The sequence below is a fragment of the Peromyscus californicus genome, unplaced genomic scaffold, assembly GCF_007827085.1.
Source record: "Peromyscus californicus insignis strain IS unplaced genomic scaffold, ASM782708v3 Scaffold_3__1_contigs__length_106647218, whole genome shotgun sequence".
NCBI lineage: Eukaryota > Metazoa > Chordata > Mammalia > Rodentia > Cricetidae > Peromyscus > Peromyscus californicus.
The window spans coordinates 18,613,919-18,641,635 of NW_026294551.1; the positions used below are offsets into that span (position 1 = coordinate 18,613,919).

General features: G+C 49.7%; 1 protein-coding gene and 1 long non-coding RNA gene across 3 annotated transcripts in view; one reads left to right on the plus strand and one right to left on the minus strand.

Moving 5' to 3' along the window:
- Crhr1 (corticotropin releasing hormone receptor 1) overlaps positions 1-945 on the minus strand; it is a 48,673-nt gene extending 47,728 nt beyond the window's left edge. Inside the window, exon 1 of the mRNA XM_052755673.1 lies at positions 639-945. Coding sequence (XP_052611633.1) covers positions 639-671 — 33 coding nt within the window. The 5' untranslated portion in view covers positions 672-945. The remainder of the gene's footprint in view (positions 1-638) is intronic.
- LOC128121231 (uncharacterized) overlaps positions 383-27,717 on the plus strand; it is a 58,231-nt gene continuing 30,896 nt past the window's right edge. The window contains exon 1 of one of the 2 annotated variants that reach the window (XR_008222118.1): positions 383-496. This is a non-coding gene — a long non-coding RNA (uncharacterized LOC128121231). The remainder of the gene's footprint in view (positions 497-27,717) is intronic. The other variant, XR_008222119.1, reaches the window with a different exon arrangement.

The window sequence follows — 27,717 nt, forward strand, 5'->3', positions numbered from 1 at the left end:
CTGTAAACGCCTACTGGAGACTTTACGAAACTCCGGGCTGTGGTACCGCTTCCCCAGCCCGGTGGCAAGAGCGAGAGCGGCCGCCGGCTGGAGAGAAAGCGTTGCGCTCCGAGGCTGCTGCGCCCGGGCCGGCCGGACACTGGGGCGCGCGGCACCGTCGCATCCCAGAGATGCTACGTGGATAGAGGGCCGCGAGGCGCCGGCCGCATCTACCTCCGGAACCTGAGGCTTTCTACCGAGGGGAACCGGCAGGAAAGCGCGCCCAGGACCAAGAAAGGGGCGGCTCGGAGGGAGTCCGGAGGAGACGGGAACCCCCTCCAGAGCTTGAAGGGGACGTCGCTTCGGCCCCTAAGACTGCAGCGATTCTTCGCGTAGAGCCGGTTCCTCGAGTGGGCGGACCCCCTCCTCCTCCCCTAGCACCGCAGCCGGTTCGCCACCATCGGTTCTTTTTCCATCGGAGTTCTTCTGTCTCCGAAGCCAGGCTTCAGAGGTCCAGGTAGAGGGCACCAGGCTGTACCCAAGCCTCCCGGGACGCGCCGGGTTCCCTGCTCCCCTCCCCCAGCACCCCTGCCCACGCTTGTCCTGCGCCTGCCCGGCCCAGAGCGCCTCTGATCCCCGGCGGGCCGGTCCGCTCTTACCTTCACAAGCCGGAGCTGCGGGCGCCGTCCCATCCTCGGGCTCGCACCGTCAGCGTCCCCGATGCCAGGATCCCTCCGACATCCCAGAGCGGAGAGCGGGCGGCTGCGGTCTCCGGGGGGCGGTGGGTCTCCCGGGCCTCTGCGCTGCTCCCAGGCACCCGGCTTCGCGCCCTTCCGCCCTGCCCCGCCGGTCTGCTCTGGCTCGCCCTTCGCGAGCAAGTCTGGTCGCCGTCTCCCTACTCAGCCCGGCCCGCCGCCACCTCTCTCCCGCCTGGAACCCGCGTCGCCCCGCCGCCTCCCCCACGGTCCGCCTGCCGCTCGCCTCGGCTCCCCGCCCCCTCGCCTCGCGTCCCCTCCTCTTTCTCCCTCCCCTCCCCTCTCCTCCGGTCCCTCCTCCGCGCCTCGCCCCTCCGCTGGATGCCGGCTCCCGCCCTCTCTGTTCGCTGCCCAGCCGGGGACCGGCTCCCTGCGCCCTGGCCGTGCTGACCCCCCTCTCCCCTGCACCCTGGCTTGCGGCAGTGAGCGGGGCGCGCAGGCAGCGGCGGCGGCCGCTGCAGCTCTGGGAGAACCAGGGATGGGGAGGCGGCGGCGGGAGAGCAGTCAGCTTCTCTCCTCTCGCCTTCTGTGCGGCTGGTGGTCGGGACCAAGGGAATCGGGGGTCTCGGGGGACTTGAGGGGCTCTGGGGAATTTAGGAGGCTAATAGGAGCTGGAGAATAGGGCCATCTCCACCAAGCTCAGCCAAGGTGGAAACAAGAAGCGGGGAACTACATTTGGGTCGTTCCCGCCCTGCAGCCAGCCAGGAGGTCCACCAATACCCCCACTTCAGTAGGGAAGGGAGCCCGGGCCCGACCCCCACCCCGGCGTTTTTGGCCTAGACACACCCAGAGGGTGCTGAGACACCAGAGCTCCGCAGCAGGAGCCTTTCCTTTTTCAATCTTTCGTTCCTTCATTCATTCATTTTTCAAACTAAGAGTCTGCCAGTTTGATCCAGGCCCTACTTAGGATCTGCAAGATGAAGTGGAGACAGCGGTGCTGGGCACCTGGGCTGTGCCGAGGGCAAAGCGGGCGCGCACTGTGCTGCGGCCCTATGCTCACAGCTGGGAATCCAGCGGGCAGGGCGTGGAGGAGGCCACAGCGCCCCCTCTTGACCAAGCTCTTGGGGTTGGAGTGGGTTGTCCCGCTAGACCTCAGGGTCTTCATCTGGGTTAGCTTTCTAACTCCACTCCAGCCTGAAAAGCAGCTCTCGCCACCTTCAGGCCCGTTAGAGGGACTGTTCTTTTGATTTCCTCCCCCTTTTCCTTCCTGAGCGGGAGCTGGAGAGGGAGAAAAGGAGTTTCTCAGAGGAAGAGACATCTTCACCCCTTAGAATCTGTGGTGGCTGCTCCTGAGTACACAGAAGCCCCCGAGAGAGGCAGGGTCCTAGTGCCGGGACCAGCTGACTTTGAGATCCAGCTGTGTCTGGCTGCTGCTCTGGACTCTATGCTTTGTGCAACCCCTCTCCTTTATACTCTGTTCTCAGCACACTGAGCGAGATCCATCACATCTAGAGGCCCTGTTGATAGCCATTTTGGAGCTGGAGTTGCTGTTGGTCGTGTGATAGTTTATTAGTGAGGAAACCGAGGCACTGTGGAGCATGGCTGGTCCAAATCCCCCATAGACAGTATCCTCCTTCCTAATTCCCAGCTCAATGGCCCTGGAGGTCTTGGCTCTGATGGGGTTGTGGCTACTGAGGTAAAAGGAGCACTGCCGAGACCCACTGGTCATATTGCTTAGCCATTGGTGTGTGTGTGTGTGTGTGTGTGTGTGTGTGTGTGTGTGTGTGTGTGTGTGTGTATGTATACACAGTCCAGGTGAGGCAGAGCCCTGGTTCTTCAGGTTCGGGGTAGTGACTCAGTTCAGTCCCAGAGAGATGGATGCATGGACATACTAAACAGATTGCCAGCAAAAGGAAATACAGAGTGACCCGGTAGCCTACTGGTTCTTGAGTCAGGCAGCCTGGACTGGAGTCTAGGCTCTTCTGAGTTCAAGCTGAACAGTTCTGGAAAATGATTTAGTGGGGCCTCGATATTTTCATTTATTAAATGGGCACAGGAATGCGCATCTCCTAGAATCGTTGAAGAGAGAGGACTTGGCACAGTGCCTGACATATAGTCCCTCTCATGGTCATCCTCGAGATAGAGTGGACTGGGTGGTCTTCCAGGAAATTCTTGGCAGGAAGTAGATTCTTGAGAAGGGCTCTGGAACCCTGGACTGTGGAATGGAGGAGGGGAGGAGAGGTTAGCTTGTCTCCAGGGCCACATCCCAACCCTGGCCTTGGAGCACAGTTTCTGGGGGAAAGACAGCTTCAGGGCTGCTTCTCTGGATTCTGACTCCCCAGACTCAGTAAACAGCAGCAGCTTTCCTCGGAGCTCACCCTCCTCCCCTTGACATGATCTTTAAGTATGCTAATGCCATCGTTGACAGAAATCAGCTCTGGCTCTTCTGGCTTTAAGCTGGTGAATATCTTCTCCCTGAGGTGTCTCCAGCCAGTGCTGCTCACCCTGGCTGTGTTAGTCCCTGATCCAACCTCCATCAGGCACCCCAGGCTGGAGTGGGGGCTTGGGGTGCGTGCCTGGGTTTAACTTGTTCTGAGAGCCGTGGTTCAACAGTCCTCAGCATCCCCTTGTATTTGTCTGGAAACTGCAGCCTTTTACCTTCAAAGGTTTGCCTTGCTGTTCTGCCAGGGAAGATACTGTAGGCCAATCTCTGCCGTCACCCTACACCCACAACCTGATGCTCTGGGTGATCTCCTGGACAACTTCTCCATGGCCTGCTCTGGACTTGCTCCACCCCATAGGAGCCCCTCTTTCCCCAGCCTGAGCCTTCCCACACTCTCTTCCTATGGCTCCCTCTTTTGCCCTCTATTCAGTCTAGGTCCAAGCAGGAATCAGCTTTCGCTCAGTAACACTTCCAAAGAAAGGAGCAGCATAAGAAACCCAAACAGAAATAAAAGACATTCGATTGGCCTTCCAGATATCAAAGAGGTGTAAGGACAGTGGCAGTGTGTGCATGCACCTATGTGGTGAACAATGGGACCTCTCAGGTCACCTGTGACTAAGAACCAGGCCTATTTATTGATTGCAGCAGGGTCTTGGTAGCCCAGTCTGGCCTGGAATTCACTCTCCAACTACAGGCAATCTCCTTGCCTCTGTCCCCCAAGCACTCCATCATTATAGGCATGCTTCATCAAACCTAGCTATTTTCACATTTCTAATTGGTCACAGCTGACACTATTGTAAATACAGTGGGAATAAATGACTAGGAAATGAAAAAAAAATTAAATGAAGGCACATAAAATAAAAGCATAATTAAAAACTTGGAAGATCCAGTAGGCCTCCATGACTATCAGATTGCTTTGGCATGTCTGGACACTCATTCTCAGTTTTCCACTTACCTTGTCATACACTAGAAACATAATTGGCAGACCCATATCAGTCTGTAGATCATACTCACCGTAGCCTCGGTCCAAAGGATGGAGCCAGGGAAAATGGCCTTGCAGAGAGAGCAGTCTTTAAAATCCCAGGGACACTGGGAAAGACAGTGTTAGTAACTCCACTCATTCAACAAACATTTAATGAGCAGCAACTATGTGCCAGTCACTGCGGGACGCCAATGCTAATAATGATTAATGTGCCGGGGTCCTAGCCCTCAAGGTGTTCACAGCCTAGAATGGGATACAGCCACTTTGATAAATAATTAAAGGCTAGTAAAATTAGGTCAACAATAGACAGGGTACTGTGGCCAAGGCGGCAGGAATATTAACCCTGCATGTGCCAACTGGGATGTTGCTATCCAGAAGTCTAGGCAGGATCTGGAGAGTGGAAGGTGTCTGTTCAGTAACATACACCTCTTGCTCTCAATACAGTGTGTAAAGTGCTTCATGTGCAGGGCCTTGTGACATTTAAGCTCCTCCCCCCCCCCTTTTGAAGACAGGGTTTCTTTGTGTAGCCCTGGCCACCCTGGAACTTACTCTCTAGACCAGACTGGCCTCAGACTCAGAGATCTGCCTGCCTCTGCCTCCTGAGTGTTAGGATTAAAGGCATGTGCCACCACCACCCAGCCATTTAAATTCTTTAAAAAAAATTTATCATTACTCTGGGTGTGGCTGTGGGTGTGGGTTTCATGTGTGAGTGTGGGCACGTACTCATGCCCCAGTATATGTGTGCAAGTCAGAGGATAACTTTCAGAAGTCAGTTCTCAATTTCCACAGGTAAAAATAAAAATAAAAAAAAATAATAAATTGTGTGTGATGTATATGTGAGCATGCGTGCTATGGCATGTGGAGATCAGAGGACAATTTTGTGGACTTCTCTCCTTCCACCTTTACACAGATTTCCAGGGATTTAACTCAGGCCACCATCTCAGGCTTGAACGGCAAGTGTCTTTACCTGCTGAGTCATGTCAACAGCCCTTCACCTTGATTTTGAGGCAGGGTCTCTCGAATTTCTGCTGTGCTTCCCACTCCTGGCTAACCGACCCTTGAGCTTCGAGACGATTCTCCCATTGCTATCTCCCATCTTGCTGTAGGATTTTGCACCACTGCATCTGGCTTTTATGTGGATTCCAGGGATGGAATTTGGGTCAAGATTTGTGTGGAAAGTGCACATTTACCTGCTGAGTCATCTCTTTCTTTCTTTCCTTCTTTCTTTTTCCTTTTTCTTTTCTTGAGAGAGAGATTATCATATAACCCCAGTTAGCCTTGAACTCACCAAATAGCAAAGAATGACGTGAACTTCTAATTCTCCTGCCTCCACCTCCCAAGTTCTGGGATTACAGGCATGTGCCACCATGCCTGGTTTATGCTCCAGATGAACCCCAGGACTTCCAGCAACTCTCCTACCAACTAAGCCGTGCTGCCAGCCCAGCTACCATTTTCATGATTAAATATTATAAATGGCTATCACTGACATTATTCCCCTAGGGATGTATCCAGCTCTGCTCTTAGCTGGATGGGGTGGGTTTCTGGTGTCACACGAAGTGGAGAAGGACCACCTGGCTTTGATCCTCTTGCCTTTGTCAGAGGATAGAGTTGTCTGGAAGAGCTGGATTGAGGGGAGAGAACTCGGACAGGCGATGGCAACAAGAGAGGGAGACTTTCAAGGCAGGAGATTTCCTCAGAGGCCAAACATGAGCATCGGAGGCTGGCGGAGGAAGGCCGGGGAAGGGCTTGACATTTGTCATTCACTCCTTTAGAATTATAGGCACTAGCAGCAGGATTTGTGAGGCGGCTTTCAAGGCTCGGCTCTTTCCCATTTTTTCTTTTCATCCTTGCACCAGCTTTGGGATGAGGTCTGAGCAGCCTTTTACAGATGGGAAAGCCACACCACACCTTGCCCCTGGTCCCACAGCTGGCTAGACACAGGCAAGCCCACATCCCTGACTCCCACTCTGGATGTTTCTAGTGTACCGTAGAGAGGTGGCTTGAGCCTGGTCCTCTAGGGAGTTGCACTGTGATTTAGAGGGGCCTTCAGTTCTAGGAAAGTGACACCTTGGGATGAGACCGGCTGTGGGATGGGGCTTGGCAGTGACACAGGCAAAGGAGAATTCTTGTGGCTCCTCCTTGCCTTTCCCCAAGCCTGAGGTCGCATCAATCAAGGGCACCATGTACACTTATCTGTGGCACAATTATCATATTTTTGCATCTATTAAGTGGGGACAAAAGGCCATTGAAGTTTATTGGTTGGTTCTTTTTATTAAAATGTTATAACTTAATTATTAAAAACATGCAAATAAATATTGTAGAAGTTCATTGAGTTACATAGATTTAAGGTCTGGTTAATTTTGGTGTGTGACTTTTTTCTTTATATTTATTTTGTTCTTTTGTAAGAAAACTTTTTAAAGGTACATGGAAGTTAAAAAGGTTTGCATGAATAGAAAGGTATCTTGAGAACATTCTGGAAGTAGAAGCGAATTTTTGAAAGGAAGAGCACACACCCACTTATCTCTACAGAGAAATTACCTCCCTCTAGAGGCCTAAGACAGAGGATATAGACCAGGGTCCTTTTGTGTCCAGTCTGGGAAGAGCCTTAAGCATGTCTAAGGACATTTTTGATTGCCATTGTTGGGAGTGTTGTTGCTGGTATCTAGGGTAGTCTAGGGATTCTGTAAGGATATCCTACAAAGTACAAAATGTTTTACCCCAAAACCAAGAGTTACCTGGCTCAAAACACCCACAGGACACCTGGCCCAGCCAGTGCTGTGGCACCATACGTGGCAGACCTGGTACTCTGGGAAACTGGGGTCCAAACCTAGATGTCCCAGTCTGTATGGAAATCACAGAGGGGCCACATTCCCTTCTCTGAGAGCAGAGTCACCTGTAATTTCAGCTCCAGGGATTCTGATGCCCTCTTCTAGTGTCTACAGGCACACACACACACACACACACACACACACACACACACACACACGAAATTAAATCTTAAAAAATAAAAGTGAGGACCTATCTTTTGGAGATACAAATTCAGATATTTACAGATGAAATGTCCTGATGTCCTAGATTTGTAGTGAGTGATATAGGAAGAAATGGAGTAGGTGAGGATCCTGATGAAACCAGATTCCATTGATAATTGTAGAATCTGGGTGATGGACACATGAATATTTAAGATAACGTTTACCTTATCGACATATCCCTGAGGGGCTGGATGTAGCTCTGTGGTAGAGCTTGTGGTTAGCAGGCATGAGACCCCAGCTTCAATCCTCAACACAGAACAAACAGCTAGTCACAAAATTCAGAGCATGGAGGAGCTACCAGGACACCTAGGGAACTAATAGACCAGGGTTTCCAGACCATTTCCTGTGAACTCCACGATCCCAGAGAGAGTGCTCCAGGAGTGATGCTGGAGGAGGGGAAGGCCTGTGAGGGTGAAATTCCCTCCTCTTCTCTTTTCTATGTAGCTCAGGCAGACCTCAAACTCACAATCGTCCTGCCTCATCCCCCCGAGTGTCGGGACCAGAGGAAGGAGTCATCACCATGATGTTCAATTATTTTCCTCCCGAGACAGGGTTTTTCCCTGGCTGTCCTGGAACTCACTCTGTAGACCAGGCTGGCCTCAAACACAGAGATTCACCTGGCTCTACCTCTGGAGTGCTGGGATTAAAGGCGTGCGCCACCACCACTCGGCTATTTTTGGTATCTTTAAAAAAACATTTATTTTATTATTTCATCTGTTTGTTTTTGAGACAGGGTCTCTTGTGGCCTAGACTAGCCTTAAACTTGCAAAGTACCTGAGGATGTCCTTGAACTCCTGATCCTCCTGCTTTTACATCCTAAGTGCTAGGATGACAGGATGACTGCCAAGCCCAGTCTATGTGGTGCTAGGGACTGGAGCCAGGGCTTCATGAATGGTAGATGAGCACTGGACCATGAGCTACATGATTGGCCTTTCTGACCCAGGGCCTTCTATAGCCTGGGCTCTCTTGAACTTGGTAAATGGTCCAGAATGGCCTTGCACTCCTGCTTCTCTTACTTCTACTTCCAGAGAGCTGGGATGACGTTCGTGCACCACTACACCAGGTGGAACTGGGTTTTAGATAGTGGCGTTACACAGGAGATCTCATGCTAGGAAAGGGTTCTGCTTAGGGAGCGAACAGTTTCCCTGGACCAGATGTGTTGGAGGGCCCAGCTGGCTCAGCTAAGGCTCCGGCTCTTAGCCTCCTGAACGTAGTATGATGACATATTGTCTTCTTCAGGAATGGATGCTTCCCATGGTCCTTGTAAGACTAAGGACTTGGGGTCTAGGTCCATTGGGGGCCTGGCTGGGCTGTGCCATCTCTGCTCCAAGGTGGCTAAGAACATGCTGCTTCTCCCTCTGACCACCCATTGCTTGATTTCTAAAGCTGGGTCTGTGGCACTGAGCCAGCCTTGGCTATTGCTGCCTGCCATGTGGCCAGGCCCCAGCAGCTTACCTGGACGGGGGCCAGTGTCTCCCAGATACACCTGAGCCAGCGAAGCATTAAATGAGCAGGGTCCAGCCAAAGGCCACACGGCAGCACATTCTGGGAGGGAAAGCCATGTGTTTCCCCCTTCTGCCTGAGTCTCTCCTGCATGAGGGGCTAGCCTGGGGTTCTACCTCTATGTAGTCAGGGTAAGGTGGTGACGAGGGCTAGAGTCATTGGGTACCATCTGCAGGCTAAGTGCAGAGGGGAATTTGGAGTCACATGGTGGAAAAACATATCACGTTGTAGTAGAGGTTCATGGCCGGAAATCCAGCTGGGTTAAGGGCACAAAGGGAGAAGAGGCACCAATTGAGGGCAAAGAGGGTCCAGTGGTCATGCGAGTCACCTATTTGTCCCCCACCTCTACCCTCCCCCATCTGCACTGTTCCAGGACTGGAGGAAATAACTCACACCCATGGGCATGTTTCTCTTCCAAGTTCACAAGAGGTTTAGCCAACAGAAAACTCTGGCTGGAGGCAGGAGAGGCTGGGATTTATCCCACTAACTCATCATCCCATGGCTGATGATGGTTCCTTGTCTGAGGGTCCTTCCTGGTAGCTCTGAGTTCTCTAACTGGAGCCTAGCCCCTCGAGTGTTCCCAAGACCATTGGCTTTTCCTGAACGCCACTATTGGATGGAGTACCCTTCATGGCTCTGAGCCCAGACGGATCCCCTCCACAGCCACGGCTCACCAACCCATTCTTTCGTGTGTCAGTGCCCACCTTATGTAAGGGTTCTCTCCCTGAACCTGCCTCTCACCCTGGCCCAACCGTGCTCTTGCTATTGGGAACGTCACATTTGTCTCTGGATCTGTGAAATGGTCATGGTGTCAAGAGGTGCCTTGACTGGCTTCTCTTGTCCCTCTTAGATTTGCATAGATCCGTGGCTCTAGTAAAAGACACAAGAGAGTGAGTCGTATCCCTCCTTACATTCTGCACAGCACCTAGCGGAGGCCCCTGTAGTGAGGATGGAAGGAAGGAGGGGCGGCTGGGTGGGTGGATGATAAATCTCCCTGCAGGGACAGAGGCAATTCATTCCATGCCTCTGAGATGACAGAAATACCCCCTGGGAACTTGCCACCGCCTCTGCCCACTTTCTGGCTAATCCAGCATGCTCTCATTTGTAACTTGGTCTCCTGGGCAGACTATTCTCTCTGGAATGAGCCGTGACAGTCACACTTTAAAGAATAGCAAAGATCACTGACCACAGTTGCCCTGGGGTGGCTGTCAGCTTTGAGGTTTGGGAAAACCAAAGTATTTATAGATTCCTGTTCTTATTTCAACCGGGAGTTACTTTTATGATATGTAAGATCTGGGATATGGGTTGTAGGTCAGTAGTAGCACACTAACATGTGTGAGGTCCCGAGTTCAAAGCCCAGGACCCAGAGGGAAAATGTCTACTGGGTGTGGTGGTCTGTGCCTGTCAGTGCAGCACTTGGGAGGCAAGAAGGAAATACAATGGGGCAGAATGTAAGAATCAGAGGATGGGGGGTGCTGTGGAATGTGGTCTTCTGGCCGTGACATGGATGTTTCACTCCATAGCTGCACATGATTGACCCAATCAGCATTACAGCATGGATGGAGGGCTCCATCCCTGCCAGCTGAGGAGCCACTGGAAGTTAATGGCTGCTGGACTAGAGGGGTATAGAGATAGATAGATAGATAGATAGATAGATAGATAGATAGATAGATAGATAGATATAGATGGATGATGGATGGGTGGATGGATAGATAGATAGAGAGATATATATAGAGAGAGACAGAGATAGATAGATAGATAGATAGATAGATAGATAGATAGATAGATATGGACAGAGATGGATGGAGATAGATAGATAGATAGATAGATAGATAGATAGATAGATAGATAGAGATGGATGATGGATGGATGGATAGATAGATAGATAGATAGATAGATAGATAGATAGATAGATAGATAGACAGACAGATGATAGAGAGTTTTCATCAGTAGTGTAGCCATTAATAAGTTCCCTTGTGGTTCAGGAAGTAACTCCTCACCCATTAATCTCACTGGGGAAAAAGAAGACAGGGAGTAGGAGGGAGACTCGTTGGGAAGAAAGGGGAGTCCAGAGTGTGTGTGTGTGGGGGGGGGGGATAGACGGAGTGATGTGTGTGTGTGTAAATATTATCAAATGTGTGATATGAATGAATGAAATTGTCACAAAGGATAAATATAAGTATTTAAAACAAAGATAGAAAAAGGTGGGTGGGTTTTGGGGGGATGTCATATACATAGAGGACCATTGATTGTGGCACTTCTAAGGGTAGCTGGGGGCTGGGGCAGGAGTGCAGAGCAGGAGACTAGTCTTTTATTATTTTTGGGATTTTGTAACAAGTTTCACAGTCAATTTTTTTAAGTACACATTTAAGAACTCATACATGGCCAGGCATGGTGGTACATGCTTCCCAGCACTTGGGAAGCAGAGGCGTGGATCACTGTGAATTGAAGCCAGTACATAGTGAGTTCCAGTGCAGCTAGAGCCTCATAGTGAGACCCTGTCTCAAAAAAATAATTAAAAAAAAGAGAAAGAAAGAAAGAAAGAAAGAAAGAAAGAAAGAAAGAAAGAAAGGAAGGAAGGAAGGAAAGAAGGAAGGAAGGAAGAAAGAACAAACGAACTTAATCATGTGTGTGTGCAGATCTGTGACACACACACATATTCTTTTTTTCTGAGCTAAGGACTGAACCCAGGGCCTTACACTTACTAGGCAAGTGCTCTGCCTCTGAGCTAAATTCCCAAACCCCATAACAACTCACTTTATCTTCCTGATTATTTCAGGCAAGAAACTATATGTACAGATCCTGACCAGCTTTGTGACTCTGTAGAGCCACCTAATAGTGAACTCTACCTACACTGATTTCTGGATGTCCTGCTTCACCAGGTGGGCCAAGAAAAGGAAGTGACGTACAGAAAATGAAAGTTAGGTAGACGCTGTCTGATTGGTGACAGTTGGCTTCTTGTGGATGGCTGAGAGTAGGCCACCTGTTACAGAGGGCTACAATCTGCACATATGTGCGGAGAAACCTGTAAGCCCAACTTGAGGGTGTGGAGGCAGCTGTAGAGTGAACTTTATGTTACTCATTAAACCGCTTATTAAACACAGTTCGGCTGTGGGCTAAGTAACGGCACTACCCTTATAATCCCAATGAGGAAATGTGCTTACAAGGAAAGTTTTGCCCATTGCTTTTTAGAAGGGAGGGTGTGGCGCTGAGACTCACAATGGGTTTCTGTTTCAGAAGCAGGCTGCGGGCAGAGCTTACTTTAGCCGAATATACTTCCATTTCAGAAAAGCAAATTGGCATGTTGATGTATGACTCAGTCTCTGGAAGCTTTGTTTACTGTGAGTCAGATTCCTATTGGAGGTAGATGAAACAGCTTCATTGTCAACATCAATGCCACAGAGGCTGAGGCTGAGATCCGGGGCTGAGGGATAGTCCATCAAGCCACACAGGAGGGTTTTCCCTAGTACCGCTTGTACATTATACCCCCCAACCTCATCACTGGAAAAATCCCCCTTAAGCCTCACATCCACTTCCCGATAGGCCCAAGCCTGCTGGGGTCTTCTTCGTACTCAAACCCCCCAGTCCCAAGCGGGCACTCCCTGGGACACTCGAAGCTCTATTGCTGCCTCACAGCTGCCTTCCAGTGCTCCTTCCTAAGTGGAACTCAATAATCCATCCAACAAGTGAACAGTGACGGAGACCCCCCCCCCAAACAGTGGGGGCTTCGTCCCAGACACTGGATGAGGCACAAACCACACCCAAACTCCCGTTTTCACAGAGAGATCCTTTATTAAACAGGGAAGAGAGGTTAAAGTGGCTGCTTCTGACTCAGGCAGAACACAGCGGCCGGTGACCTTGCAGGTGTCGTTCTTGAGAGGAGGAAAAGGGGAGGGCTGTGTTCATACAGGCTAGGGTGTGGTGGTAAAGAAGATGGGGGACAGGGAGAAGGGGAAGGGGACAAGGGAACGGAGGCAGGGTATTTGTCCCAGAGGGACAAAGGATTGCCTCTGGGTAGAGGGAGGACAAATGTGGCCCATAAGCAAATGGCAGTTTATAAAGGTGAAGGGGGAAAACCCATGTTAGGATGAGGTTTTTAATTTTAATTGGGCATGTTAATTAGGTCAGCCAAAGAGGGCTTCTGATTGTTGAACCTTGGTAGTTGTTGGCCTCAGAAGGAAGAAGTAGCCAGATAAGAGAATAGACCTTGGTGGCTAGCTTTAGGAATGTAATCTAACTGTTTTTAGCAAGGCAAAGGAAATGGGCGAGAAGGGCAAGGCCTGCCCGAGTTCATGCTCACCACGCTCATCAGAATCCCTTTACTCCGAATCTTCGGGACAAACTCCAAGTCTTCCAGGCCTATGTGGGGGAGCAGTTCCCCAGCTCATCAGAGAATGTGCTTTTACTGTTTCTCTGTTAGCTGGTCCCATCCACTGCCCAGTCATTCCTGTGGGTGACTGAGTCTCTGGTCCCCAGCTGTGTAGGGTACCTGGGCCTTGGTGGATGGAGGAGTCGGTGGGTGTCCCAGGGTGGCACTGAAGCTCATCTCATGTTATATGCAACAGCACAGCACCTCACAACCCCTGGCCTCTCAAAGAGGGACAGCAGCTGCTCTGGTCCCCAGGAGATGGCTCAGATATTCCGTGATCACTGGAGGCTAGATCCCTGACATCTCTGGTCACCATGCTGCCACCTCGGCAGCATCCCCAGTTCTCCTCCTGGTGACCTGTGGCTCATTTCTAACCACCTTCCTCTTCAGTGAGGCCCCATGGTGAAGTTCAGATTCCTAAGCCAGGAAAAACCTAGTCCCACTCCAGAGCTGAAGGCCATGTCTCCAGCCTCAGGGGCTGACGTAAAATCCTCATTGGCTCCCAAAGCATGTCATCACTGCTCAGTCAGTTGGGGTGGACGCCAACTATAGGCAAGGCCTGGGCAGGGAGGGGACAGCCTTGCCATAGTAGAGGGAGACAGGGTCAGGCTGGCCTTGAACTTGCGGTGTAACCAAAGATGGCCTTGAACTCCTGATCCTTCTGCTTTGGATTACAGACGGGCATCACTACATGGAGCTTATACAGTGTGGAGAAGAAAATCTAGGATACTAGTAGACAAATAATCTACAAACTGAGTCATACCCCCAGTCTGGAATTTCTCTCTTTTTCACTTTAAAAATTACATTTATTTATTTGTTTGTTTGTTTGTTCGTTCGTTCGTTCATTCATTCATTCATTTATTTAGTGTGTGTGTGTGTGTGTGTGTGTGTGTGTGTGTGTGTGTGTGATTGCACTCGTGTCCCAGCACTACTGTGGAAGTCAGAGGTCAGAGGACCACTTGTAAAGTCCATTCTCTTCTTCAGCCACGTGGGTTTCTGGGATTGAGCTCAGGCAGGCTTGGCAGCAAGCACCTTTACTTGATGAGTCATCTTCTGGGACCCCCCATCCTGGGGTTTCTGGATCTCTGCCGAAGGTGAGGGAGCTGGCGCCTGGCTGGACCTCTGTAGGCCAGGCTCCACTTCTCACCGGGTTTTGATGCTCTTTGTCAGCTAGGCGTGGAACCATGTCGGTGCTTTCCACGTGGCTGTTTGCAACCCATCATCAGATAGATAAACAACAGAGGGGGTCAGAACCAGTATTCAGAGACAGCCAGAAGCCTCCACACCAGAGCTTTATACAGTGTGGATGACTGTTGTCCAATCTGTTTCCAGGAGGGTTTTCTTGCACATGTGTGTGCAAGTGTGTTTGCATGCATGACTATGTCAAATGCATGTGTCTGCTCATATATTGCATGAATATGTCTCTGTGTGTACACTGGCTCACCATACACAGTGGGCTCCTTACTGAATCACAGACAGAATATTTGAGGGAAATATTGGTTATAGATAATCTCTGAGGCTCTTATTAATAAGTGTTTTGTTTGTTTGAGGCAGGGTCTCACTCTATAGCCCTGGGTGGCCCAGAACTCATTCTGAAACCAAGGCTGGCCTTGAAATCAAGGTAGATTCTCCTGCCTCAGACTCCTGAGTTAGAGGATTACAGGCATTAGCCGTTGTGTCTGGCTTCCTGGGGATCTTCTGGCTCTAACACTAAAAGGTTCCACAGGCCTCTTGAAAAGGGACCCAAAGGGACCGACTCTACTGAGCGATGAGATAGGGATGGTGACATTTGTACCTGTGAGGATGAGTGTGGTTTCCTCCAGCAGAGAGCTGTAGTGAGAGTCGGAGGGGAGACAGGAGAGAGGTTTCAGATGGGGTCACACAGTGAGCAAAGGCCCAGGGTCGGCCATACTTGCTTCGTGTGGGGAGCCATGACTGGAACAGGCTCAGGCTATAAAGGTGAGCTGGGAATGGGTGCTGGAGAGGTGGCTCAGTGGGAAAGAGTACTTGTTGAGTAACCGTGAGGATCTGGGTTTGGATCCCAGCACCTGTGACAACGAAACCATAAACTGGGTGTGGCCATAAACCCCTTTAACCCCTGTGCTGTAGTGGGCAGAGACAGGAGGATGTCTGGGGCTCGCTGGCCATCAGTGTAGCTCCAGGTTCATAGAGAGACTCTGTCCCAAAGGAAGAAGGCAGAGAATGATGGAGAAGGACACCTGACGCTCTCCTCTGGCGTCCACTTGTGCATAGGCATATGTACCTGCCCACAGAGACATATTTACATTCACACACACACATAGACACACACACACACACACACACACACACGCACATAGACACACACATACACAGGCATATATGACACACACACATACACATATACACACGGGCATATATGATACACATATATACACACAGGCATATATGACACACACACATACACACAGGCATATATGACATATACACACATACACAGGCATATATGACATACACACACAGGCATACATGACATACACATACATACACAGAGGCATACATGACATACACACACATACATACACACAGGCACATATGCCTGCCACACACACATACACACACACATAGACACACACATAGACACACACACACACACACACAGGCATATATGACACACACACACAGCACACATGCCACACTCAGACATATTCACACACACACACACATACACACACACACACACACACACACACACACACACACACACACACACGAAAAGAAAAGAAAGGTTGGCTGAGGGCACAGTTCATAGAGGCCCTTGGCCTCCACTTTAGAGATTTCCCCAGGGGTTGTGGGAACTCAGGAAGACTTTAAATGTCCAACAGCCATAGGAGGGACCCAGGATCTATGGCCCTCCTGCTTCCAGAAAATGGTTTTCAGACTTGCTTGAACTGAGATGAGGCTGACTTGCAAATGACCTGTTTTATGAGGTGACGGCGTGGTATAGCTTGTGGCTCTGAGGCGGGGAGGGAAGGATTTGGACACTTCTAGAGTAGGGAGGGCTTCCAAGGCAACATTCAAGTGGCGATCTGTCAAGGAAAGATTAGCACGTGAGGTCTGTGCACATCCACATGGGCTTTGTGAGGACACTGGGACAGAACACAGGCCATGACTGGAGCCCCAATCGCTGGGAATTCAAGCCCCAAACAGACCACTCTCTCCTTTTCTCCTCCCCAAAAGAACTGGCCCAAGTGATACCGTGGGTCTCAGAGAAGGTGGCAGCTTGCATTAGAGCCACTGAGCTTAAAATAAGTCACACCCATTCCTCCCTTGATGCTCTGATCCCCGGGTGGATGCAGGAAAGCCTGGACCCTTGGTCATTGCTGCACGCCCGCCCCCCTGCACCCACTGCCAGAGATCACAGACTGGGGAGCGAGAGGTGACGTCAGGGGGCAACTATTTTCAGTTCCTGAGCATTAAGCTAGTCCGCCGCTGTGTATCGGAGAACTGAGCGACAGGCACGTTGGATCTAATTGCGGAGTCCTTGTAAAATGCAGCTTGTCAACCCAGCCCGCCCCGGGCGCAGTCTCCTGTCAGAGGAATCTGAGTTGTTTCCGCTCTCTTGGGCTTCTCCAGCGCAGGGGAAGGGAGTGGGGGTGTGGCCAAGCTGGAGCCTAGAACCCTGGACAGCTCCCAGCAGACCTTGCACCAGGAGCTTCTTGGAAGAAGGGTGGTGACTGGACTAGGGGTACTGTGGGAGGGGCCTGGGTTGCCAGACACTACCTTGACTTCCTTTGGGCCAGCAGCTCTGGAAAACACTCCTTCAGGGTCTGTGTTGACAGCTGGTCCTCCAGCTCTTGGATGAGAGCTTAGGAGGCTGTGGCTTGGGGGTTTTCAGCCAGACAGAAGAACGTGGGTGAGTGGGTGGGTGGGGTCAGAGTATGGTGGTGGTGTCTGATCTCAGCAGTGCTTATTCTCCCCAAAGAGAAGGTGGGCCCAACACAGTATGGCACCCTGCGGTCTCACGCTACACTCTGGGGGCAGAAACTCTGACCTCATCGCATGGATGGAGAAACTCATGCTCAGGTGAAAACCCAGGCTGTGGGAAGGGCAGAGCTTAAATCAAATGACCGTGTCTAACTCCAGAGCGCTGCTCACCACTGAGGCTAAGATCTCAGGGGCTGAGGAAAAGGCTCCTCTCCACCTCACTCTGTGCCTGAAATTCAGGGACATAAAGAGCTCCAGACAATCAGGCACTGGAAAAACGTGCCAGGGATTGTGGCAGGACCCTGTAGTGGAGAAACAGAGTGTAGGCCAGGTGTGGCCCAGCACCTATGAATCCTACTCCTAAGGAAGTAGAAGTAGGAAGCTCAAGAGTTCAAGGTCATCCTAGGCTACATGAGGAATTTAAGGTCAGCCTGGCCACCCTGTGGAGAGAGAGAGAGCACACAATGCCCACTGTACTGGTTTTATTGTTAACTTGACACAGACCAGAGACACTTGAGAGGAGGGGACTTCAGCTGAGGACTTCGTCAGATTGGCCCTTGAGCATGTCTGTGGGGCATTTTCTGTCTTTTAAAAAAAAAAAGATTTATCTTATTTTATGTTTATGCAAGAGTGCCTGCGTATTATGTATGAGGACCGCATGTGGGCACCTGGTGCCTGCAAGGCCAGAAGAAAAGGTTAGACCCCCGGAGCTGCAGTTACAGATGATTGTGGGCTGCCACATGCATGTTGGGAACCAAACCCAGGTCCTTCCTCTGCAAGAGCAGCATATGATCTTAACCGCTGAACCATTTCTCCAGCCTGGGGCGGAGGGGCATTTTCTTGATTGGGAATTGATGTAGGAAGGTCCAGTCTACTGTGGGCAGTGCCATCCCTGGGCATGTGGATTTGAACTGTATAAGAAAGGTAACTGGGGTGGTTTGAAAGGAATTGGCCCCCAATGGGAGTGGCACTATTAGGAGGTGTGGCCTTGTTGGAGTAGGTATGATCTTGTTGGAGTGTGTCACTGTGGGGGTGAGCTTTGAGGTCTCATATATGCTCAAGCCACACCCAGTGAGACAGTTCACTTTCTGTTGTCTGCTGGTCAAAATGTAAGAATCTTCAGCTCCTTCTCCAGCACCATGTCTGCCTGTATGCTGCCTTGCTTCCTGCTGTGACAATAATGGACTAAATCTCTGAAATGTAAGTGAGCCACCCAATTAAATGTTTTCCTTTGTAAGAGTTGCTGTGGTCATGGTGTCTCTTCACAGCAAATAGAAACCCTAAGACAGAAGTTGGTACCAGAAGTGGGGTATTGCTTTGATAGACCTGATCATGCTTTTGTTTGAAGGAATATGGACGTTGGGACTGTAGATTAGAAAAGTAGTTGAGTGCTGCTTAATGGACCATCCTAGTAGGAATAAGGAAGACAGTGGTGTGAGGGTGATTTGAACTGTGGGGGCCTTGCTCAAGAGGTTTCAGAGAATGTTAGTACGCGGCCTGGAGACCGATCTTGTGATATTTTGGCAAAGAATGTGGCTGCTTTTTGCCCTTGTCCGAAGAGTCTACCTGAGATTAAAGTGAAGAATTTTGGATTAATTCCATTAGCAGAGGAAATCTCAAAACAACCTAGTACAGACTGTCATGTGATTATTAGTGGTAACTCTAATGAAAATTTATAATGAAAAGGAGAAAGCTGAGCAGGGTAAATTACAAAATGTAAAATTTGAGAAAAGCACCAGCAAGTGGAATGGAGCTAAATTCTGTGTCCAAGGAGAGAAACAGATTAAGAAATGGAATAGAGGGAGTGGTGAGCTCAGGGCAAGATCCCACCCAGCTAAGTTTCCAACTTGTGAAAAAGAATTAAAATCTTTTTTTTTTTTTTTTCGAGACAGGGTTTCTCTGTGTAGCTTTGCGCCTTTCCTGGAACTCACTTGGTAGTCCAGGCTGGCCTCGAACTCACAGAGATCCGCCTGGCTCTGCCTCCCGAGTGCTGGGATTAAAGGCATGCACCACCACCGCCCGGCAAGAATTAAAATCTTAGAGCCAGGTGTAGTGGTGTTATGTCCAGATTGTGGGGACCCCCAAAAGACCACTTTGGAGACTAAATCCCGTATGTAAAAGCAAAGAGCCTTTATTTTCAAGCTTGGAGCTTAGACTCTCTGTCCAACACAGTGGTGAGAGCAGAGAGCCCCGAGCCCAGGCAGGGTGGGTTTTTTGTTTGTTTGTTTGTTTGTTTGTTTGTTTGTTTGTTTTATCATAGCAGAGGTTGGGGTGAGGGGATTTCCAGGGTTCAGGACCCTGATTCGCTAACATTTGTTTAGGGGTATAGGTAATATTTGGAATGTCAAGTATTTCCCCTTAGATATAGGTCCTCCCTCGGTGGGGTCAGCTCATGGCTTTTTCTGAATCTGGGTCTTACCTGCCAGTAAACCTGTTACAGAAGCTGTGTCTGGGCCACTAAGTCTGTCATGGCAGTTGTGTGGTCAAGCTATTTTGCCCCCCTCCTCCACAGTGGTACACACCTTTAATCCTAGCACTCTAGAGGCAGAGGCTTGTAGATCTCTGAGTTTGAGGCCAGCCTGGTCTACAGAGCGAGCTCCAGTACAGTCAAACTTAAGCAGTGAGGGTAGCTATCAAAAAACAGAAAGCTGGTGAAGATGTAATTGAAAGATCTCTGAGTTCAAGCTCAACTTGGTCTACAGATCCAGTTTCAGGACAGTCATGCTTAAGGCAGTGAAGAAAACCATCAAAAACATAAAGTTGGTGAAGATGTAATTGAATGAGGGGACCATGTTCCAGCCCCAGGAAGCAGCAGAACTTGGCAGCTTTGGCCACGTGGTTCTGAAGTTAAGGATAGAAGAGAGGGGCTATGGAATTTACCTCCATGACTATGGAAAGTCATTGAGGCCAGGCATGTGTCAGGGGTGTTCCTGAATGGAGGCCTAGTAGAGAGACCATTGTGTGAAGCTGTGAAGGTGAAGCCTGGATTGCCTTGGAGAACCCAAAATGTTGGGATACCAGAGCCATGGGATACCTGCTGAGGAAAGCTGCTAACAGGGAGTGGAACCAGCCCAAGAGAAAGAAGTGTGCTGCAGTCAACAAAGCTGAAAGGAGCTGGAGATCTGAAGAGCACTTTGACATCAGTCATGAGATGCAGAGTTTGGAGTTTACCCAGCTGGGTCTTGTTTTGGCCCAATATTTCCTCACTATGCTCCCTTTCCTACATTTTGGAATGGTAATGTGTATCCTGTGCCATTATATGTTGGAAATATGTGATTTGCTTTTTGTTTTTGATTTTATAAAAGATTACAGTTAAGAAATTGCATGAATCTCAGAAGAGACTTTGAACTTTACACTTTTAAATAAGTTTGAGACTGTTGGGGACTTTTGAAGTTAGACTGAACGCATTTTTGCATTATGATATGGCTACAAGCCTTTGGAAGCCAGGGAGTGGAATGTGGTGGTTTGAAAGAAAATGGCCTCCAAAGGGAGTGGCACTATTAGGAGGTGTCGTCTTGTTGGAGGGAGTCTGTCACTGTGGAGGTGGGCTTTGAGGTCTCATATATGCTCAAGCCATGCCTAGTGAGACAGACCACTTCCTGTTGCCTGCTGGTTAAGATATAAGGACCCTCAGCTCCTTCTCCAACACCTTGTCTGCCTGCATGCTGCCTTGCTTCCTGCTGTGAAGATAATGGACAAAACCTCTGAAATGTAAGTGAGCCACCCCAGTTAAATGTTTTCCTTTATAAGAGTTCCCGTGGTGGTGGTGTCTCTTCACAGCAATAGAAATCCTAAGACAGTAGCTGAATAAACCAGGGGAGCAAGCAGGTAAACAGTGTTCCTCCATGGTTTCTGCTTCAAGCTCCAGCCTTGAGTTCCTGTCTTGACTTCCCTTGATGGTAGCCTGTAAACTGAAACAAACCTTTTCTTCTCAAGTTTCTTTTGGTCACAGCCACAGAAAGACTGGGATACCCACCCATAGACCATCACGTGGAGAGGTCACTTGGCTACTTCGTGCATCCTCCATCATCTAGTCCTTGCCAAAGACTGCACCTGGCACTCCATGCAGCAGAGTGAAGGGTCTGAGCCCTGCTGGGTCTGGGGGCATTTCTTGGGTACAGGATGTGAACAGGGATGGGGCACACTTCAGGGTGCCTGGCCTGCCTGAACCAGGCCACTGTTCTTATTTAGAAACCTGTGTGCTGATTCGAACATGCTTGTGGGAATGCAAAATGAGAACTGCGGTTACTTGTACTGCCCACCAGACTGGCTTTCCAGAGACAAACACGACATGGATTGACTATCCTGCAGACCCCAGGCACATACATGGCTGCTCTCTGTTGTTCTTCTTTCCTTGTGCATATTTTATGATGGACATTGACAATCTGCACCCCACTTCAATGGCAAAGGTGCCCAGGAGAAATTCAGACACCCACTCCTGTCCCTGTTCCCAGCAGTGGATTGTTTTCTCCAGCAGTTGCTCAGCCAGGGATCCTTGGTGCATTCCTGGAGTCTGTGAACACCTGCAACACTGCATCTCACGTAGCCCAGGCTGTCCTTGAACTTGCTATTATAACTTAGATGGATCTTGGACTCCTGATCCTGCCACCGAGTTGGCACCAATCACTGTTGCTTAAAAGCAGAGTTGCAGTGAGCAAGCTTGTTCACCGACCGTTGGATGCCTGAATGAATACAGGATAAATTCCTGGAGCAAAACTGCTGGTCTGAAGCCACGGTCATGCAGGATGTTAGTGCTTGGTGCCAGATCTCCCTCCAGGTGGACCAGGCCAGTTTGCAATCGTAGGCAGGTTTCTCCAGCACTCTCCGCGGAAAGAGTATTGGTAGATAGTTTATTGGGGGGAAATGTTCCCACATGTCCTGTGGAGGGTAGGGGAGTGGAAGGAGACCCAAGCCAGTTACCTTGTGGGTGACTACAGCTTAATCCTCTAGGAAGGATTAAGTGCAGGGAGTACTGGGCTAAGAGCTGAACCAAGGGCAGGGCTCTTCTCCAGAAGTTAGGGGTGCCTATTGCCCACAGCTAGTTATTTTTATCTTCCTTTCTGGACCCCAGCTCATGAACCCAAATAGCAGCCTGCTACCCACTCAGACTGACATGACTCTTGCAGGATCCCTTCTAGATTTTTACCCTGAGGAAGATACAGAGACATGTCTGAGGAATGACAGCCCATGCTCTCTCAGGGTACCACCCTTGTGCCCACTGCACCCTCCAGATAGCAGTGCTAAATGTGCCGTCCCCCAGTGATTTGTGGGGGCCATTGTAAGATTCTTCCAAGTGTCTAATGAGCACACAGGGATCCCACTTTTCCTCTTGTACCCATGGTTTCTCTTTCTCCCTCCCTCATTTCTCTCTTAATTTGCCTACTTCTCTGGTCCATACCTCCCAGCATGCTCAGCAGCGCAGAGTTCCAGCCCTACCTTCAGAAGCAGACTCCATTCATGCAGACTCAATGTCACACTGGATCTTGCAAGCATCCAAGATGCGTAGGCTGTTCTACTGGAGGCTTGGAGGGAAGGGTCATCAAGAAGGTGGACCCAAGGAGTCCAGCACTTTTGAGCCCTCTCTCTGCTGAGCATGGCTGAGGCTGTGACCGACACTGGATAGTTTCATTGGCTATAACTACAAAGAAAGTGGTCTTTTTAAAAAAAGAGATTTATTTATTTTATGTGTATACCTGTTTTGTGGGCATGTGTGTGTGTGTGTGTGTGTGTGTGTGTGTGTGTGTGTGTGTGTGTATTATGTACCCATGGAAGTCAGAAGTATTGGCTCCCCTGGAGCTGGAGTTACAAATGGTTGTGGGCTGTAGTTGGAAGTTTTCCTGTGTTCCGCCTGGTCCTGTAGCTGCTCAGACCCAAGTAAACACACAGAGGCTTATATTACTTATAAACTGTATGGCCTAATGGCTCAGGCTTCTCACTAGCTAGTTCCTATAACTTAACCCATTTCTATTAATCTATAAGTTGCCATATGGCCATGGCTTACCAGTACTTTCACATCTTGCTTCTCCTGGCGGTGGTATCTCTTCTCTCTCCTCTCCTTTCTTCTTCCTGTCTATCTGCTTGAATTTCCTGCCTGCCTCTAAGCTGCCATGCCATAGGCCAATACAGCTTTATTTATCAACCAATCAGAGCAACACATATTCACAGCATACAGAAAGACATCCCACAGCAACGGGCCATTATGTGGGCCATTATGTGGGTGCAGGGAACTGAACTCGGGTCCTTTGCAAGAACAACTGGTGCTCTTAACCTATTGAGTCAGTCTCTCTAGCCCCAAGAAAGTGGTCTTATCAGCAATAGTTTTACTCATGAGAAACTCCAGGCTCAGAGAAGTCACCTGAGGTCCAAGGATACACAGCAGCAAGTAGAGACCAGAGACTGGGGATCCTAAAATGCCTCTTGGCTGCTTGGCATTGGAGGAATGACAGGAAGTGAGAGAGACAAAAATGTCTTGGGAGAAGGTGTTCTGCTGGTGGGGGGAGAGTGAGCAGGCTACTGAGAAAAGAGAAAAGCTGTTGCCCAGTCTGATGGTGGTGGTATACAACTTTAATTCCAGCACTCAGGAGGCAGAGGCAGGTGGATCTCTGAGTTCAAGGCCAGACTGATCTACAGAGCAAGTTCAAGGCTAGACAGAGAAACTCTGTCTCAAAAAAAAAAAAAAAAAAAAAAAAAAGGCTGTTGTCTAGAAGAGCATTTGGGCTGGCTTCCCAGAAGGGGCATGTGGAAGATTCCACCCAGAGAAAGGTTCATGGCTGAGGCATTGGGAAGCTGGAAGCCCCTTGCAAAGGCTTTGAGGCTTCTCCAGTTGATCTGCCCGAGGCTCTGCCATGGGTATTGATTTTCTTTTAATACTAGAGTTTTGAAAAAGAAAAATGAGAAGCTTTTCTGGCAGACAGAACTTGGCAGACAATTGCTTGGTTTGGGGACACAGTGTTTTAGAGAAGAGAGTTCAGGGGGGAGCTATGAGTGGATGGGTAAGAAAGATTTAAGGGTGAGAAGCGTCAAAGAGGGTCCCCCAAACTCCAGTCCTTCCCTGTCCTTCTCACCCACAGCTTACCTGGAGTCCTATACTTCATGACCTCGTGAACCTCCATTCCGCTGGCTCCAGGGGGCCTTGGGGTAGCACCCCCTGGCTGATGTTTGAGCTGTTCCCAAGCTCCCTGGAATCCATGTGACCTGAAGGTTTCTTGGAGACCCCTCCTCTGTAAAACAAGATCTTGCTGTTGTGTGGGGTGTTCTGCTTCCTTCGCAGGAGTGGAATGACATCAGCAAACAAAAGCACTTTACAGGGACTTGGGGAAAATGGTTTAGTCAGTAAAGCGATTGCCTTGCAAGCTCAAGGGCCCAGGTTCGATCCCTAGATTCCACATTAAAAAAAAAAAGTGGCACACTCTCATAATCCCAATGCTGGGAAGGCAGAGCAGGTGGATTTCCTAGGACTTGCCAGCCAGTCAGCCTGCTTGTTGAGTTCCAGGTCAGTGAGAGATCTCATCTTAAAAGAGAAAGAAAAATAAAATGGATAACACATGTGAAATGACACCTGAGATTGTCTTCTGGCCTTCATGCACATGCTCACACATATGCATGTGTAACACACACACACACACACACACACACACACACACACACACACACACACACACACACACACAGCCCTCTGTAGAGTCTGAGGCAAGACAGGAAAGGAGGGGATGTGGGACACTGTCTTCTGTAGGGCAGGCCTCCAGCAGCACTCTCTCCCTCTCCTTCACGCTGTCTACATCTGACCCTAGGGGTGGAACTATCCAGGCAGGACAGAACCCTAGAGGGCTTACTTTCCTCTGGTCACTGGGAATCACCAGCTGTCACCACAGAGGACACCCCACGGGAGCCATTCAATTTTCAGCAACAGGTCATGAAATGGTGACAACCTATGCAATCCTCTTCATCAATCGGCTTGGTTTTCATAAAGCAGAAACCTGTCAAAATAACAGCGGGGCATGGCAGCGCTGGATGGATCCCAGCAGGAGGGAAGCTTGGCAGGCAGACTGTGAGTTTGAAGCTAGGCTGGACCACACAGTAAGACTCTGCCTTATCAATGGTGGGGCTGGGAGATGGATCCGCAGTTAGGTACACTTGTTGCTCTTGCTCAGTTCCCAGAACCTACACCGTGGCTGACAGCCATTGGAAACTTCAGTTGCAAGGATCTGATGGCCCCTTCTGGCCTCCCTGGGCACCAGGCACGTGTGTGAGGCACATGTATACATGCAGGAAGAACTCTCACGTGTAAAATAAATCTTTAAACATTAAAAAAAAGAAAAGAAGCAATGACAGCAACAATAATACTAAAACCACTTATCTTACCCTCTCTTTGCCTGTCAGCTTAAGATTGGGAGGGTCCTTGCCTGGCTTGTGTGAGGCCTTTCGTTCACAAAAACAACAAGGTAAAGATAAAATCTAATTTGGGGTGAGCTTTAGAAAGGAGGTGCCCACCTTTTCAGCTTTGCTGGGCCACACTGAACAAAATTATTTGTGGCCACACAGGGAAGACCAACCCATGGTCCTCAGGTTGCCAAAGCACACACAGGTTCATTTTGTGTGCCACTGCGACATGATGTTGTCTACGAGGTGAAGGTAACTTTACCAGCTGAACCATCTCATGGGCTTCCATGTAGTTTGTTTTCTTTGTTTTGAGAAAGGGTCTCTTATGAACCTGGAGCTCACCAATTGGCTAGACTGGCTATCAATCTTATGAACCTGGAGCTCACCGATTGGCTAGACTGGCCATCAAGTTCCAGGCCCCTGCCTTTGTGTTCCCTCGTAAGTAGGGTTATGGGCATGTGTCTCCATGCCTGACTTCCACTTGGGTGCTGTGGATCTGAACTCAGTTCCTCATACTTGCGTGTCAACACTTCACTGACTCGGTTATCACCCCAGGCGCCACCCCACTCCATTTTTGTTTTATATGAGTTTATGATTTTTTTTGTATTGGGCCACATTCACAAATAGCTATGACGGATCATGGGTAAATACCGTGACTTGAAACCTCTGATCCCTAAGTAGAGACGGAGGTTGCTATGGTTTGAATATCGTCAAATGTTTCTTCAAAGGTTCCTATGTCGGGACCTTGGTCCTCTGTGTGGAGATGGGAGCTGAAGGCATCTCTGAGGTAAGGCCTAGTGGGAGGTTCTCAGGCCAGGTTCTTAGGGCAAGAGACTACTCTAGAAGGGAACCCTGGCATCTGGGAGTGACTCTTCTCACAGTCGTTCTGACTGGCTTCCTGCTTGGCAATGCAGTCACTGGTGCCTACACATGCCACTGCTGTTGCCATTGCTGTGATGAGTCCTTGCTGGAAACAAGGTACACGCCGGCACCTCACCCCTGAACTGTGAGCTCACCCAGAACTGTGAGCTCGGTAAACTCCTTCCTAAGCAGCCTGCCTGAGGTATTGCACTGTAATAATGCAAAACTAACGGTGATGCTCTCTGTCCCAGGAACCTGTTATAAATCTTGGCTTAACTCAATTCTGCTTTCTCCCCCAGTCTCTCTAGAAATCCTCCAGTTATTAAAATCCACAGTTCTGGGTCTATCCTCAGTCTATCTGTCTGCAATTTTTCTTTTGTCTTTCTCTTTCCGAGGCCTTTCCACGGTGCTGTGCTAACTGAGCTGTGGGGTATTAATTATCCTTGCAGGCTTGCGCACTCGTGAATCCACACACTCCCGTCTGGGCAATACTCTTCTGTGTCTTCTAAAGACTTTCTGTTCCCGTTTCCCTCCTGTGCACCTTCCCACCTCTTTCTCCCTAGGAAGAATTTGGACTTTTGGTGACAAGCAGGGCAGGGCCTCATGTAGCCCAGGCTAGCCAGCTTCATGTTCTCTCGGTAGCCAGGGATGACCTTGAATTCTTGATCCTCCTAGCTCTGTCTCGGGCATGGACCACCTTGGCTGGTCTGGTGTATGTGATAATCAGAACCTATCTGGAAGAGCCATCACTGTGGGTCTGGTATTTCTGGCAGAGCTGGTAAAATGGTGGAGCACACTTATAACCCCAGCACTCTAGAGGTAAAGGCAGGAGGATGTAACGTTTAAAGTTCAAGGATGCCCTTGGCTACATAGGAAGTTGAAGGGCAGCCTGGGACATGCAGGGGCGGGGAGGTGGGGGGAGACAAACTCTAACAATAACAAAGCAATAAAACAAAATTTAAGTCATTCTCTCAGAAACACCCCTCAGGGTCCCAGGCAACGGCTTCTTAAGAAACAAGCCTCAAACGCTTCGGGTGGAGTGGGCCCTCTTGTCTCTCACCTTATTGCATAAACAACCACGTGGGTCAGCCTCACCATGCTCCTGTCTCTGATGCCCCTCACCATGCTCCTGTCTCTGATGCCCCTCACCATGCTCCTGTCTCTGATGCCCCTCACCATGCTCCTGTCTCTGATGCCCCTCACCATGCTCCTGTCTCTGATGCCCCTCACCATGCTCCTGTCTCTGATGCCCCTCACCATGCTCCTGTCTCTGATGCCCCTCACCATGCTCCTGTCTCTGATGCCCCTCACCATGCTCCTGTCTCTGATGCCCCTCACCATGAGGTCTTTTTTATAGCTCACAACAGTGTCCCCTCCCATGCAGAGTTCGTCCAGCCACACAAATGAATGTGATCACTCTGGGTTCATCCCGAACACTGTCCTGTGAGGCAGTCAGGAGTGTGGACTGTGGACCACACAACCATCTGGCTAGCTCTGTCCACTGCTGGTCT